At 40.5% G+C, this 15,618-nt stretch overlaps 1 protein-coding gene across 4 annotated transcripts in view; it reads left to right on the forward strand.

Annotated features, from left to right (window-relative positions):
• Positions 1–15,618, forward strand: part of CELF2 (CUGBP Elav-like family member 2) — a 206,624-nt gene that overhangs the window by 159,190 nt on the left and 31,816 nt on the right. For all 4 annotated transcript variants that reach the window (XM_035889161.1, XM_035889160.1, XM_035889164.1 and 1 more), the window contains exon 9: positions 8,462–8,596. In XM_035889161.1, coding sequence (XP_035745054.1) covers positions 8,462–8,596 — 135 coding nt within the window. The remainder of the gene's footprint in view (positions 1–8,461; positions 8,597–15,618) is intronic.

The raw sequence follows: 15,618 nt of genomic DNA on the forward strand, positions 1-15,618 counted from the left end.
GTATTGCCTTTGCCCTATGTTCATAAACCACACATGAAGTCCAAGCAAATCATGAAACTGGCTCGCCTGAGATTTGGGAAACATTAACATTTGAGAGACAAAAAGCAGCAGTTTGCCATTTAGTTTTCCAAGCTTTAAGGTTCCACACTTCGTTCCCCAGTTTAGGTTTTCTCACTTTTATTGAAAAATGAGATTTTTGTTAAATTGTTTTATTTCCGGAGCCAAGCAGAAAAAAACAGCGTAATATGTTGAGACTGATAATAAAGTTGGGAGAGTTGGCAATGCTGCCTTTGGTATTATAGTAATTCCCTGGTCTTGATTACAGGAGCTAACCCTGCCTTGCCAAACTCTGCTTCACTGTCCTTTGTAAAACATATAAGCACATACCATCATCAAGTGTATATTTTATAGTGAGCCCTTCCTCACTTTCCCTCCCCTTCTCTGATACAGGCTAATCCTAATTTAAAGGCAATGTTTTCTCTCACATGTCTCTCAAACCTCAGTGTCTAGCCTGTGCTTTGTCTTTGGAGCAGGCTAATAATGTACATGAATTACATTATGTGATTTGATTGTCTTACTTTAAAAAGACAATGCAAGCTACATTAAGCACTAGCAACCTTTCAAGCAAAAAAGATTCCTCCCTCAAATATACACAAATTGCATGGAAGGCTTAGTTCAAAGGAGATGGATGTCTCTTGAACGTTTGCATTGAATTTGGCTGGCGCAGGATCAGACCCTAAAAGCAGCAGTTATTTAAGCCAACCTGCCTGTTTAAGAATCATAGAATTGTTTAGATTGGAAAAGACCTTTAAGATCATCAAGTCCAACCGTTAGCCTAGCGCTGCCAAGTCCACCATTAAACCATGGCCCTAAGCACCACATTTTTTAAATACCTCCAGGGATGGTGACTCAACCATTTCCCTGGGCAGCCCTTTCCAATGCTTGACAACCCTTCTGGTGAAGAAATATTAATACCCAATCTAAACTTCCCCTGGTGCAACTTGAGGCCATTTCCTCTTGTCTTATTGATTGTTATTTGGGAACAGACACCAACCCCCACCTCACTACCCCTCCTGTCAGGCAGTTGTAGAGGGCAATAAGGTCTCCCCTGAGCCTCCTCTTCTCCAGGCTGAACAACCCCAGTTCCCTCAGCCGCACCTCATAAGAAGAACCTGGAAAGTACTATACAGACAGTATAAATTGGGAAGTTTTATATTACATAGGGCAATTGTAGAAAATTGAGATGTTAAAAAATATGTTCTATGAAGGTTTTCTATTGTCCATTAATGAAAAAGTTTTGGCAGGAATATTCGCTCATACAGAAATATTTCTATATGTGTGACCACTCAGGACACATAAACTTGTACATTACTCGTAAAAGACACAAAGGGACTGTCTTAATTTCATTGAACAGACAGTGTATTTTGCTTTCCTAAGTCATGCAGGAGAAGAAACCATGCTTTTGGCTTTTCTTGCTTTGGCTTTCAGATCCCTAAACCCTCTACAGCTGCGACTTTTTATATGTTTCCAATGTATGTTTTTTTTCCAGTCCTTTCCAAACTCTCTCACAGTTTGGTTGCATTTTGGGTTGAACTTCTGGCCCCTTCTGAGCCCTGTTCAATCCATTTCACCATTCTTCTGTTACCCAAGCCAGATTTCCTCCTGTTGCAGAGTCTGTAGGAGCAGATGGGTGAGAGAAACTCTGCGAGGTTCTGCTTTCTGAATATTTTCCTCTAATTGTTGGATTGGCTCAGTGGATCTGGAGGGACCGGTTGGAAGCCAGGACCATCTGCGCAAAAGCCCTAGACTTTTGCATTGGCCTAAGGATCCTTTATATCCTCTGAGTCTTTGGTGGCTTCTTTCCAGCAAAGCCATACTGAAGGAGGGCTTCTCCTGCTCTGACCTCTTTAGAGATATCATATTAAAAATAAAGGTCACTGAGAAACTGTTTCCAGCTCAAGGGAGATAGCTGTTTCTTAAAGATAACTACCAGTTTTGAAAATGTTGACCTCAGGGACTAAAAACATTGAGCTTTTGTAACAGTGTTTCCCTTGAAAGTCCTGCTTAATTTAACCCATACAATTAGCTTTTTTTTTTTAAAAAAAAAAAAAAGCTAATAAATTAAACAACTCCATTTAGCATTTTTTGGAGAGGAAGGGTTTGAAGCAAGTGAGGCTGTTCTCAATCCACGCCGTCGCTCCTGTTCGCAGGAGGCACCTTGCGAGGAAAACCAATGCTCGGCAGTTTGCAAGGCGCGCTTATTCAGGTGGTAAAAGTGCATGATGTGGAAGTTTGGCCAAGTCTGGGCACAAGATCTGGAGCTCTGGCTAGGCTTTCCGTAAACAGTGAAAGGAAGGAGAGGGGCTTTTTATTGCCTTGGCCACTCTATAGACGGAATTCAACCCACTGAACCTCAGCGGTTTGGAAATTAGGCATCCGGCCTCCCTGCGAAGTCAATGGAGAGGGAGTCACTCACAGGCTGCAATACATCCTACCAAGGGCTGGGGTTAATCTCTCTATTTTAGGATCGGATGAATCATCTGCTTGCTCTCACCTTTGTAGCAAGAGCCTGGGCGAGTAACTTTTATTCAGATAAAGTTAGATCAGATGAATCTTTCCCACTAGGACTGGGGAAGTTTCAATTGAGAAAAGCATGTTTCTTGCCAGGAATGCGTTTAGAGCGTGCATGACTTGAAAATGTGCTGAAATCCTACGTGAGTCAGCTAGTAACGTTGACCTTCAGTCGGATTTAAGCATATATTCTTAAAAAACAAGGCAGTATCAAATGTGGACTTAGGAGTTGCTTTAAGGGCTTTGCTAAATCAAACACTAAATGGTCAGGGTTCCTTACGCGCTGTTCAGATACGCAGCTTTTCTAAAGGTAAAGCGCAGAGTGGATGTGGTTTGCTGGAGGGAGAGCCCAGGTCTCCCATCTATTTTCATTCCTAGAATGTTGCTGGAATACCATCGCACCTTCAGCCACAGCCCATGAAGCTTTTACCCCCATTTTTAGCATCAGCATCCAGAATGGCTGATGTCAGGATTATCAAATGGTTGCTTTTTGGCCTACAGATGATACATTTTACCTTAATCTACAATTTTTAAGCGGCAGTCAGGATTTAATTCAGAAGGAATAAATCCTAATAATTGGGAAGGATAAAAAATTAGGGGGAACTGCTTATGAGCTATCCATATTTGGCTCTGATAATCACCACTGACTTTGAAATTTTCCACGCATATTTTGTCACTAAAATCTAGCCAGTGCCTTCCACTATTATGAATTTGTTCAGCAAGCAAATCTCAACTGTTTCCTAATACGATTTTATTACGGTTTTGGAAACCCAAGAGCTGATGAGGCCTAAGAAGTCTTCAGGAACGGCTCATGACTCTGTTACCTCCTCTACAAATACCCGGTAATTCCAAATTTACAGTTATCAGAGGAGAAAAGCTCTGGTGACTGAAATGAGGCAAATTGCTTCATTGTATGAAAGTTTGCGTCGGAGGCAGCACAAGAAGTTGTAAAATGTAAATCTCGTGCGCTCAGATTTCCCCGTGTTTTCACAGAACTGCATCTGTGGCTGTGCAGCACTACAAAAATTTCCTGCGAATGTGCTAATAGGCCTTATGAGAATGTTCTATCACCATCCATCTGTCACTTTTTAACAGGCCTGATTGGCAAGCACTTGTAACAACTGACATCTGTTCTCGCTTATTGATATGTAGATTTATGGTAATTGCTGTGAACAATAAGACACAAAATTACCTAAGGTGAACATTAAATTAAATTTTCATGCCCCTATCCTTATAAATATTTTTTTTTAAATCTTAAGTTTCAAGCAAGGCATACTGTGCATCTGTTTTGTACATAATTTAATTGTTTTTTTAATCTGCCAAATAACAAAGTGAAAGTTGGATTTCCTTGCAATCTTGAATATTTGCCAAGCTGATAGTACATTGGTAAATGCATGTTATTAAAAATGGAATCAAACTCTATTGTGATTCTGGTTTTTTTTTAATAATTTCCCTTTAATTCCCAACATTGTCTCCATCATGAAGATCAAGAGTTATTCCTTACCCAGAAGGTTTTTTTTTTCCCCTACAGGGGGATTTTCATTTTTCATGTGCAGCTCTGCCTATGAGGCTGTTCTTCAGCGTTAAGCAATTTGCATTTCTTCAGAGAGGTGCATTTGCTGAGTGAGCAGCACTTTCAAATAAAAACGATCTACTAATTTGCGGTCCAGCTCTGTTGCGGGATTTGGGACTGTTTTGAAAAAGCTGTAGGACGTGAAATGTGTGAAGACGGTGTGTGAAAGGGGAGAGCATGAGAAAGCAGATTAGTCCCACAGAACTATGTCTTGGCTGAAGTTCAACTGAACCAAAAATCCCCATTTGAAAGCAAAATAGGTTTTGGGTCCTGGACTTGAGAGCATTTGGTTTCCCTCCTCCAAGTGTGTCCTAGCAAGTGGGATGCTGATGCGCTTGACAAGTTGATGGAAGAAACCAATAAAGAGGGAGCAGAGATGGTAAAATGCCTGGGGAATGTGAAACGGTGATGACAGGACTTGGTTTTGATATGTTTGAGCAGACAGAGGATCCTAAAGAGGACTCACATTAAGCGATAAACCTGTTGACACAATCAGCTCTAGAGCACGCTGGATGACAGGGTGTGCCCTGAGTCCTTGCTGGCAGCCACGTTCAGGTGCTCAGTCCAGCGGGGCTCTTTACTGTCCTTCTCTTACACATGTGTGACAACAGCAGGCCATCTTTTTTTCCTGAAGGCACCGAAGCTGACACCCTATAACATCTGCAGAGCTGGTTCGTGGCCAGTGTCTTTTAGTCACCTCTACAGTAAAACAGACTGGGTGGGGAGACGACTTCGTCACTGCCTAGCTCTTGTTTCTTAATCTTTTTTTTGGCATTGAAACTCTTTCGTCAAGTTGATGGGTTCCTCTTGTGCTTCCACAGGAAATGTCCCACTATAAAAAAAATGTTTTGTGGGATGAGGCAATGCTGGTGTTTGTTTTGCATCCACACAGGCGCGACGGTGGTTCGCAAGCCCAGAGAGAGCAGTTGTTTGTTCCGCAGCCTGTTGACCTTGTCTTGCCTGCTGTACTTTTTCTTGAGTGCCATACAGTGCGCATATGCTGCCTTCCAGCTTCACAGCCCTCTACGCTCATGGCCTTCTGCAGCCTCACATGCATGGACAAAGCCATGCATATAAAATGCAACAGAAAAAGCAGTATTAAAATGCTTCAAAATCCATTTGCTTCTAAACTGAAGTTTGGAAAAAAGTCCGTGCATTTTCCAGAAGCATGTGGGATTTCATCTAGGTGAACCTGTTTTGCAGTTTCTCCTCTGTACTGGTTCGCTATTATTTAATCTTGCCATGTGTGCTGTTTAAAAGTCCAAAGTGGAAACCTCCCCACAGAAGAGATATAAGCTGATTATGAGTGATCCTTCTGATGAATAACTAACCAGCGGGTGATAGAAAACCATGCTGCCATGATGGAGAGCAACCCACTGCTTTACCAAATCTCCGTTACAGACTGGCATGAAATTTGGCCTTAGTGAAGACCAGCAATATTTGCTGGACATTCTTTGCTGACTTATTTATACTTCTTATGAAAGAGGAAGGTAGATGATATTTGAGGACCACATATCAATCCAGGATGAAAATGGATTCCATATCTCATTTTGAGAACCACTCTCTGCATTGTTTGCAAAAAGCTGGACCCCAGCTTGTCTTCTCCATCCCTAAAATCCTGTTTGAACTAATGTGCAGAATCTTACTATCAAAGAAAGAGGATTTTTTCATGAAAAAAAAAAAAATTACACCCAAGGCAGGCAAGTAGGTCAACTAAGTAATTAAAAGGAAATAAATTAAAATTATGCTAGCAAAATATCCTATCTGAATTGTACTTTTTGACTGACAAGTTCTCAAGTTAAACCAGAGATGATATTTGAAAATTGCTATGAATTTCCTTACCATCTCTGGTTTCAGAAATTTATTTGTTAATGTGATGCTGCTTCCAGAAGTTAATTTTAGATTGACAGTAAAAATAAAAGGTTTTTTAAATATTCTGTCAACTTTTCCTGCTTTAGAAGATGACTTTGTTCACGATTTTAGATGTTTTAAGCAGTTTTATTCTATTCATTTGGGTATTCAATGTCTAATTCTTTAGAATTTATAAAATGACCATGTAATTAAGGTACAGTTTTGCCATTTCAGAGTTATCTTTGTATTTTAGGCACTTAAACTTTGTGAGAGCTGGTTTAGAAGACTGACCAAATTGCAACAATGACCTGTGATCACTTTATTTAGTAGTTACAACTAATTGTCTAGGTTAATAACGACTTGTGACTAGGGCACCTTTATTGCACCTTGCAAAATAGTTTGGGTTGGTAGGGTTTGAGAAAAGTCTTGTTTTTTAAGATGGTCATTAGCCTCCAAAAGAAATCTGAAAGAGGTTTTTTGGTCAGGTAATTCTTCCAAGTGTGTTGTGCAGATTCCAGACTGCAATAGTTGACTTTGGGCATTTCACAGAATCACAGAATGGCAAGAGTTGGAAGGGACCTTGGGAGATCATCTAGTCCAACCCTCCTGCTAAAGCAGGTTCACCACAGAAATTAGAACCTCAGCCATGCATGCTAGGTGCTCACCTGAGACCTGACCTGCCTGTTGGAACATGCCGTATTTAAATTTGGGGATTTATTCTCAAATAGATGAGGCTCACCTCAGAGTTCCTAATGCTAGGACAGTGAGAATACCTCTTTATGGGGCTTGTTGATTTTACCAACCTGCATCTGCAATATATGCATTTGAAAGTAATATCACTCAATTATTGCAAGAGTTCTCAATTCCTAGAAAATACCTCTCCTTCATTGCAATTTTTTTCTTCTCAAACATACTTGCAAAGCATTGTGTTTAACCTCTTTTTTTTCATCTTCTCCAAGTTGTTATTAAGTTCCCTTCGTTTGAGGAAGTAACATCTCTTGTTAGACAAACTAACGTTCAGAAAAATTGGACAGGTTTTCAGGCACTCAAGCTCTTCTTTGGGTGTTCCCCAAAACTCATACAGTCTTCCCAGTTCTATCACTTGGTCTAAAAAAGGTATTGCTCTTCCTACCACCTAACATTTTGTGTGTACTTATATTATCAGGACTACAAGATCATTATGAAACTGGTTTAGTATTTTTTGGAGGGGGGGGTTGTGCACTTTGTCAGTTCTATTGAGGGCTCAAGCAGCATGCACAGACCTTCCTCATTCATCCAAACCGAAAAGGATGAACTCTCATTGCCATCCAAACAATCTCTCTCACGTCTGTATGTAGATGCCCAGTTTGACCATTGCTCCCCCTGTGGACAGTGTATCTTATTCAGAGGATCCTGAGAAAGAGCCAGTCTGGTTAACGCTAGCACCTAACTTGTACCTACATTTTAGTCTCTTACTGAAGCAGTTCGCCTTAGAGTAAGTACTTTGTGTAGTCCAAGGTAAAAGGTAGGTTGCTAGCACCTAACTTGTACCTGCATTTTAGTCTCTTACTGAAGCAGTTCACCTTAGAGTAAGTGCCCAAGTACTTTGTGTAGTCCAAGGTAAAAGGTAGGTGCTTTTGAAGGCCTCTAGAGAAGCAGACTTCTGTCCCTCTGATTCAAGTCAAATGAATGCCATTTGCTGTTCCTTAATCATCTTTTTTTTCCATTTCACATAAATTCTGTATATTGTTTGTCCTTTTTTACTTGACACCTAAATTAAAGCCTTCACTTTTTTAAATGCATACATTTCTTGAAGGTCCTCATTGAAATGCGGGTTTATCTCCCCCACATCTTCTAAAACAATGAAGTGACAGGTGACTTGATGAGTAGACTTGATATCACAGTCCAGAGCTTATGGCCTACCTCAGTGATGGCTTTGTGATCACACTGGTACTAATTTGATGTTCTTAGTTCAATGTGGTTTTAGAAATGAACCATCAAAAGGAAAATCAGCACAATTACTGCGTACTGAACATTATAGCCTTAGTAGATACATTCAGAGGAGACATGGGAAACAAACTGATTCATCACAATTGTATGACCCTGTCCTAAACATGTTTTAAACATTAGTTATCTTCTTTACACCTCCTGTTGTGTCAGGAAATAGTGTTGCGCCTGGGCTTCACACAGAGTTTAAATGACTTTTAATTCTACACTTCCCCTAGAGAAGTGGCACAAACCAGATTTAATTTTCCTGAACTATAGGCAGGTGCCTTTGCTGTATTCTCTCAACTCCAAGGTAAAGAGGTGAGAGATGCTATTCAGGGACTCTAAGGAGTGGTTCCTAGATTATAGATATCTTGGGAATGAAAAGAAGAATTGAATCTCTTGGCAAGGTACATCCAAAGCTCCATGTCCATGGAAAATAGCTTTTTTTTTTATTTTTTAATTACATGTTTTAATTAACCCTATTGCTTCTTCATGCAGGCATGAACGCTTTACAATTACAGAATTTGGCAACTTTAGCAGCCGCAGCAGCCGCCGCCCAAACCTCAGCTACCACCACCAATGCAAATCCTCTCTCCACAACGACTGGTGCTCTGGGAGCCCTCACAAGTCCCGGTAAGAGCAGTGTGATTGCTTTCAAAATACAAAAATGAGAAGAAACGGGAAGATGATAGTTAAGACAGTGATTCCATGTTGTATCTCAGTTCCGTGCTCATATAATTTCCAGAGACCCTTTTAATAGCTGAATACATTTTTGTTGCTGTTATATTTAAGCAAATAACTAATTTTTCAAGTGGTCCAGTGTGGGCATGTTCACCTTTCCAGACTCATTTCAGGGGCCATTAAAGCCTAATGGACCCATCTTACACAACTCTACAGGACAATTACAATTGCATGGGAAACTTAAGCGAAATCATACTTTTCAGAAAGAATTCAAAACACAAGCCAATCCTTCCCATCCTACAGAAAGATCAGCCAAGGTGGTTCTTCTTAATTCCTGAGACAGATCTTTGAATCCCAGCACATCATGCACATGTTGCCTTCACCCATCTTGAATTTCTGTGAAGTCTTTCTCTCTTTTTGTTCCTTCTCTTTTCCTTGCTGTAGCCTCAAGCTGAGCTTTCTTCTGGTCCTAACTGAGAGTACGGTTACAGGAGTGATATCAGATGCCCAAGGAATACACAGCCAGATTCTGACTTCATTATGCTAAGCAGAAGAGAAATTTATGCGGGAGTAAGGGACAGGATAAGAAGTGGTGGTGCTTCCATGACCACCATGTACTTTCATCTGTGCGTGTCCCATGTCTGCAAAACCATGGAGGCAAATCAGGGCAAATCCAGAGTTCAGTAACACTTCAGCATCTCCAGAATCCATTGGAGAGAGATGTTGATTCAGTGTAGTTACTCTGGATTTACAGTGATGTAGCTGAGTCAAGAATCTGGCCACTTGTCTTTACATAAAGGCTGCAGGGTGTAATTATTTGCATCATGAAGTGTGTTTATTGCTGTTCTAAAAAACATTCATATTATTTTAGACACCGCTAAAGAACATTTGTGTTTAATCTTGTTTAAGTGTGTATTTATTCCCCATGAAAAAGTAATTCATGGCAGACGGTTTGAGCTCATCAGTAAGGAAAACAGTCCTCGTTGCACAATAGAATTGGGACCGAGCGTGGTGCCGGGTGTTAAAGCTGGCCAACGCTTCCCAGTATATTACAGTTTTATTGTTAGTCTGGGGGAGAGGTTAAATGGAAGGCAGCTTGGCTAATACTAAGTTTGTGCAGCATTTTCCTGTTTCTGATGTGAGCTTCATCTCGCCCTAAAAATAATATTCATTCACAACATCGCTGAGAAGCAGATTGGGTGAAAATAATTTTGGTTTGCTGATATATTATTTGTTTTTAAACCTGAGCAATCTCTCCCCTCTGGAGCTGGGGTTTAGCACTTTGCAAAAGCCTAGTCTCACTGTCAGTGTCTGTGCTACTCCTGTCTAAATGTCACCCATTTATAGGAGAGGAAATGTTGCATTTCATGCACGCTCTGTAATATCTCTGCAGTTTAGCTGTTAAATGTCTGAGTCGCCTGTCCTCCCAAAGCATGCTCAGCATTTCTTGAGCCGTACTGACAAGACTTCTCAGGGCCACCCAGCATACTGCACTGCAGTGCAGAGGGGCTGGAAGTGAACTTCCCTTATCATTGCTGCTCTGCAGCAACGTGGCACCAGAACCTCAGGCAGCAGCATGTTTCTGTCATGCTCTTTGTCCTGCCAAAGAATCATAGAATCATTTAGGTTGGAAAAGACCTTTAAGATCATCAAGTCCAACTGTTAACCTAACACTGCCATCCCACCACTAAACCATGTCCCTAAGCACCTCATCTGCCCAGCTTTTAAATACCTCCAGGGATGGGGACTCCACCACTTCCCTGGGCAGCCCGTTCCAATGCTTAACAACCCTTTCAGTGAAAAAATTTTTCCTAATGTCCAGTGTAAACCTGCTCTGGCGCAACTTGAGGCCATTTCCTCTCATCCTATTGCCCGTTACCAGGGAGAAGAGACCAGCTCCCACTTGGCTCCCCTCTCCTGTCAGGCAGTTGTAGAGGGCGATCAGGTCTCCCCTCAGCCTCCTCTTCTCCAGGCTGAAGACCCCCAGTTCCCTCAGCCGCTCCCCATCAGCCTTGGGCTCCAGACCCCTCACCAGCTTTGTTGCTCTCCTCTGGACATGTTCCAGCAACGCAACGTCTTTCCTGTAGTGAGGGGCCCACAACTGAACACAGCATTCGAGGTGCGGCCTCACCAGTGCCAAGTACAGGGGCACGATCACTTCCCTACTCCTGCTGGCCACACTATTCCTGATACAAGCCAGGATGCCATTGGCCTTCTTGGCCACCTGGGCACACTGCTGACTCATATTTAGCCGGCTGTCAACCAGTACCCCCATGTTAGCACAGGACTCAGGTTCATCCTTAAGGTCCACATTTTCCTCTCTCCCTCTCCAACACAATCTTTTTATCCAGCCTGGCTGACTTGCTGTTCCCTCTTTTAACCTGGTCTCAAGGCTCCTTGAGTACCTGGAAGGTGGTTTCATCTGATGTCCAAGTCTGCAGAGGCATGTGGTTAGAAAGGTGCTTCAGCTGCGCTGGGCAGATACTTCTTTGGGACAACTAGAGCTTAGTGTTGCTCAGAGTCATACTGTAGAGCAGATAGCAAGATTTTTTTCCAGACATTGAAGATGTGTTATTTTCAAAAAATTCAGGACATTTTAGCCTTTGAAATAGTGTATTCAGAATGACAATTGCTTTTGAAATTCTTATAGATAGTAGCTGTACACAAGTGCTTCTAATATTAGACTTCTAATACGTGTCAAAGTCTATATCTAATAGGTCCATTGACCTATTTATGTTGCACAACCACCCTAAAATCAAGCCTTGTTAAAATGTCCTTCAGTTTAACCTTTCTTATCTGGTTCCACATTCTCCACCCTATTAAATATTTTGTAAACCTGAATAATATCTTCAATGATTCTTCTCTGCTCTATGGAGAATGAATTTAGTTCGATAAAGCTTTTCATAGTAGCTCAAAGTATTTCCATTAAAACTTGAAATACATTGCCAGAAAACATTTAAATCTGCCTTTCAATGTGTGCATATTTGGAGGCCTTGAGGGTATTTTTTTGGTCTAGTTTTCTTTTAATAGAACACTTCAGTTTGTTGTGTTTCATAAGTGTAAATTATTTTGTCTGATTTCAAAGCCTGCACTAAGCCCAGGAAGAACGTTTGCGTCTCTCCAGATAATGCATTAAATTAATATTTCTCAGTTCAGAAAACTGCCCAAATTTAGGAGAGTGCAAAGGTACATGTTTAAATTTAATCCTTTTCTTGATGCTGTTAAAGCTAAAATACTGCATGCAACGGGGATGGGCATGAGCATGTACTTCTAATATGCCTTAAACCACAGCAGCCACATAAATCATATCCATGTTTCTACCCAGATATAGCTAGATCTCTCCTGAAGATCTCTTCTGAATCAACCTTTGCCCAAGAGCTCTTGTTCTGTCCTTTGTAGTCACGTGTCATAAGAGCCTCAAAAGGTGGTTACTTCAGTTAAAATTCATCTTGCAGTTTAATTTTACATAGGTAAGATTTAGCAATCTTCAGTGCATCAAACTATTTTGGAGGGATGATGGTCAAGACCAACTTCAGTGCATTGGCAGCACAGAAAAACAGGCCAGGAAGTGAGGAACCAACAGGGCATCTGATATTTGAGGATGTCAAGTCTTGTTGCTGGCTTCTAATTGCAATATATTCAAAAAGAGGAGAAAAATATTGGGCATCTAATAGTGACTGTTGAATCTGTATGAAACTCCTTCTTCAAGGTTCATACAGTCATATATTTCCAAACAAATTAAACTCCAATGATCTTTCTCTCGTACGTTCTTACTAAATAGCTTTGACCGCAAGAGAGTCTAAGGACACTCATTCTCCATGTGCTAAATACTTTCTCTTAAGCTTGAAACAGTATTCATTCAGAAAGAACAGAGACAATGCAATCCCCCAAACTATTAATTTTTTCATAACTGTAAATTTATAATTTCAATTTTGCATACCCATGGAAGTCTCTCCCTACAGCATTGTTAGAAATGATTTTTTAAAAGCCTTTGCTTAAAAAAACATGAAAGATTAAGCTTTCATTTTAGTAAAAATCCCCTCAGGCAATAAATAGGTTCTTTTGTCTCTTGGCCCTGGAAAAAAATTAAAATGGTTTAAATTGCCCATGGTTAAAGTAACTGTTTCTTGCAATTATCAGATGGTAGTGAATAAAAATGAAAATGAAATCATGAAAGAATAAAAACCAGGTAAATGCATATTATGCCTTTCATGAATTTCTCACAGGTCTTTTGAAGACTCATTTAATCATCTTTCTTGTCTTTTATTTTGATATGATAATTGTTTCCTTTATTTACTTTAATCACCTCTATTTAGTTAATTAATTCTTCACTTTCTTTTCGTTTCACTCACTTAGAATACTTTCCTGTTTTAAAGGCAGGTACCTTTAGTATTTCATAACATACAGATTTGGGCTGGGGTAGCTTTTACCTGACTCCAGGTTGTCTGAGCCAGTTTGTCTCAACTCCCTTTTGGCTGGGCCATTAACTGGGAAGGGATTTTGGAGGCACTACCTCAGGTGTAGGTATCAACACTGTAAATTTCTCAGTTTAGGCAGGATGAGTCTCATCTGAGTGTCAGGAATGTTGTGCTCTCCTCCAGAGACTGTCCTTGACCCATCCTGCAAATGGGTTGACTAGCAAAGAGCTCGCAGGGAGGCTGCTATTCCAGAGCCTCCAGAGATTTATGTGGGTGGTGGGAAGGCCTGGAGGTGGATGTGGAGGAGGGACATACAAGCTCAGGATCAGAGTATCTGCCTCTAACACTGTCTGACTTTTAATTTTCCTCAGTTGACCCGCTACCCTAATTTTCCCAAGGATAACAGTGTTTATTCTGACTCTCCTGGGTGGCATGGGGTTGATAAAGCACTGTAAAAAAGTCCTGATCTCAGGAGCTATGAAGCTCCTGATCTTTTTGCAAACTGATGTTAAGCAACAGCAGAAAAATATTTTGTACTCACAGGAAGAATATGGAAGTTGGGTTTTGGACAGCAGCTTACTTTGTCATCTTGCCCTTCTCCATCACTGCACGGATTTTTATTGTTTAATGCCAAAACATTAGAGTCACAGAATCACATAGGTTGGTAGACACTTCCCAAGGTCTATTCCAGGTTCCTGCTCACAGCAGGACCACTCAGAGCAGTTTGGTGAAGGCCGTGTCCAGTCAAGGTTTAAATATCTCCCAAGGATGGAGATTCCACAGCCTCTGTGAGCTTGCTTCAATTTTGTTTCTTAAAATTCATACATAAATGTTTTTTTCAGTAGCCAGTAGGAAATCCCTTCTGTGTGCAAATGAAGAGATGAAACATCTAATTATACATCCAAATTTATCTGCATAAACATACACAATATAACTTCTGAGCTGTATGGGGATAGAATTGCTAAACCAGAAGCTAATTCAGTTTCAGACTTAGGAACATTGATTTTTTGTGACATTTTCATGATTATTTGATTCTCTAAACTATTATTTATTCACACAGCTGAACTAGCTATTCATGCTTCGGTAAAAAAGCTCTTCAGGTTTATCTGCTCTGTAAAACTAAGAGGATATCTTCCCACAAAAAAATACTGTCCGTGTAGAAAGTAAGACTTTTTTCTTTAACAGCCTCTTAAAATGCAGCCCAGCTTTTGCCATGTTATATCAGAATTCAGCCATTAACTCCTATGTTGAAAAAAAAACCTCTCCCAAGCACAAAAGTCTAAAAATACTCATTTTCAGACAGATGCTGACATTGAAGAATAACAACCCCCAAAAAGGAAGTCTGTGAAGTATAGAATAAACTGAAAAAGAGAAAAAACCTTATTACAGTGCCTGTCCTGTAAGAATTAATTCATCCTTTCCCCCTGCTAAAAGCAGAGAACTATAACTTATAGTTGGCGTCATTATTTTCTCTACCCCCTAATATAGCCTGAAGATTGTCTTTGTTAGTTGAAGGTATTCATGTTGTGAACACAATTGTTGAAATGTTAGAGATTTTATAGAATATACAAGATGCTTCAGCTGAGAAGCAGTGAAGAATGTTCAAATAATCATTCTTAGAGGATTCTCTTTTTGTTCGCTGCAGTACAATATGTTTTTCTCCAATCAGTAGTGCAAGTCTGCCACCGTGACATTTTGTTAGAGGCCAGTACACCCACTGAGATAGCTGTGATTTGCTTCCAGGATGATCCAAAAATAACCCTACCAGTAGGTGTGTAGGAAGGTCTGACAGTTTGCTAAAGAATGAATTGAGGTAGATGGTTTGTGTTGGAAAAGATCGGTTTAAAATGCAAAATGGCACTCTTCATACTGTAGTATAGATTTATTGGTTTTGTACCATTTCATGTGGAGTGAGTGCAGGTTCCACTATACGATCATTTAAAATAAGGTGCCATTATTATAAAATAATTTAAAATAAGCCTTATTAGTTTTGCAGCACCTAGAAAACTTCCCTAGTATAATGTTCATTATTTTTAGAATAAAGGTACAGTTGATAAATATAACATATCTTAAATAAAGGTTTATAAATACAGCATCCATACAGTACACATACCTTGGATGGATGCTTAAACAACCCAAGTGTATGATTTTCAAATTTATATTTAAATCTCATCTTGTTATTAGCACCATTATCTTAGTGCTTTGAGCACAGAGCAGTCCAATGCCTTAACCCTGATCTCAGCACCAATTTTTTAAAAGTATGTATTTGCAAGAAAGCCATGGAAGAAAATCTTGCCTTAGCATGCCCACCACCCAGTGCCTGTCGCTGACTGCCTAGTTCAAGGAGATTTGTGATGGGAGAAGTGTATTGCTGGCAGCCCAGAAGGCCAACCATACTCTGGGCTGCATCAGGAGAAGCGTGGCCAGCAGGGCGAGGGAGGTGATTCTGCCCCTCTACTCAGCTCTGGTGAGACCTCACCTGGAGTACTGCGTCCAGCTCTGGAGCCCTCAGCACAAGAAGGACATGGAACTGTTGGAACGGGTCCAGAGGAGGGC

The sequence above is a fragment of the Egretta garzetta genome, unplaced genomic scaffold (genome assembly GCF_000687185.1).
Source record: "Egretta garzetta isolate BGI_Z169 unplaced genomic scaffold, ASM68718v1 scaffold291, whole genome shotgun sequence".
Lineage (NCBI taxonomy): Eukaryota > Metazoa > Chordata > Aves > Pelecaniformes > Ardeidae > Egretta > Egretta garzetta.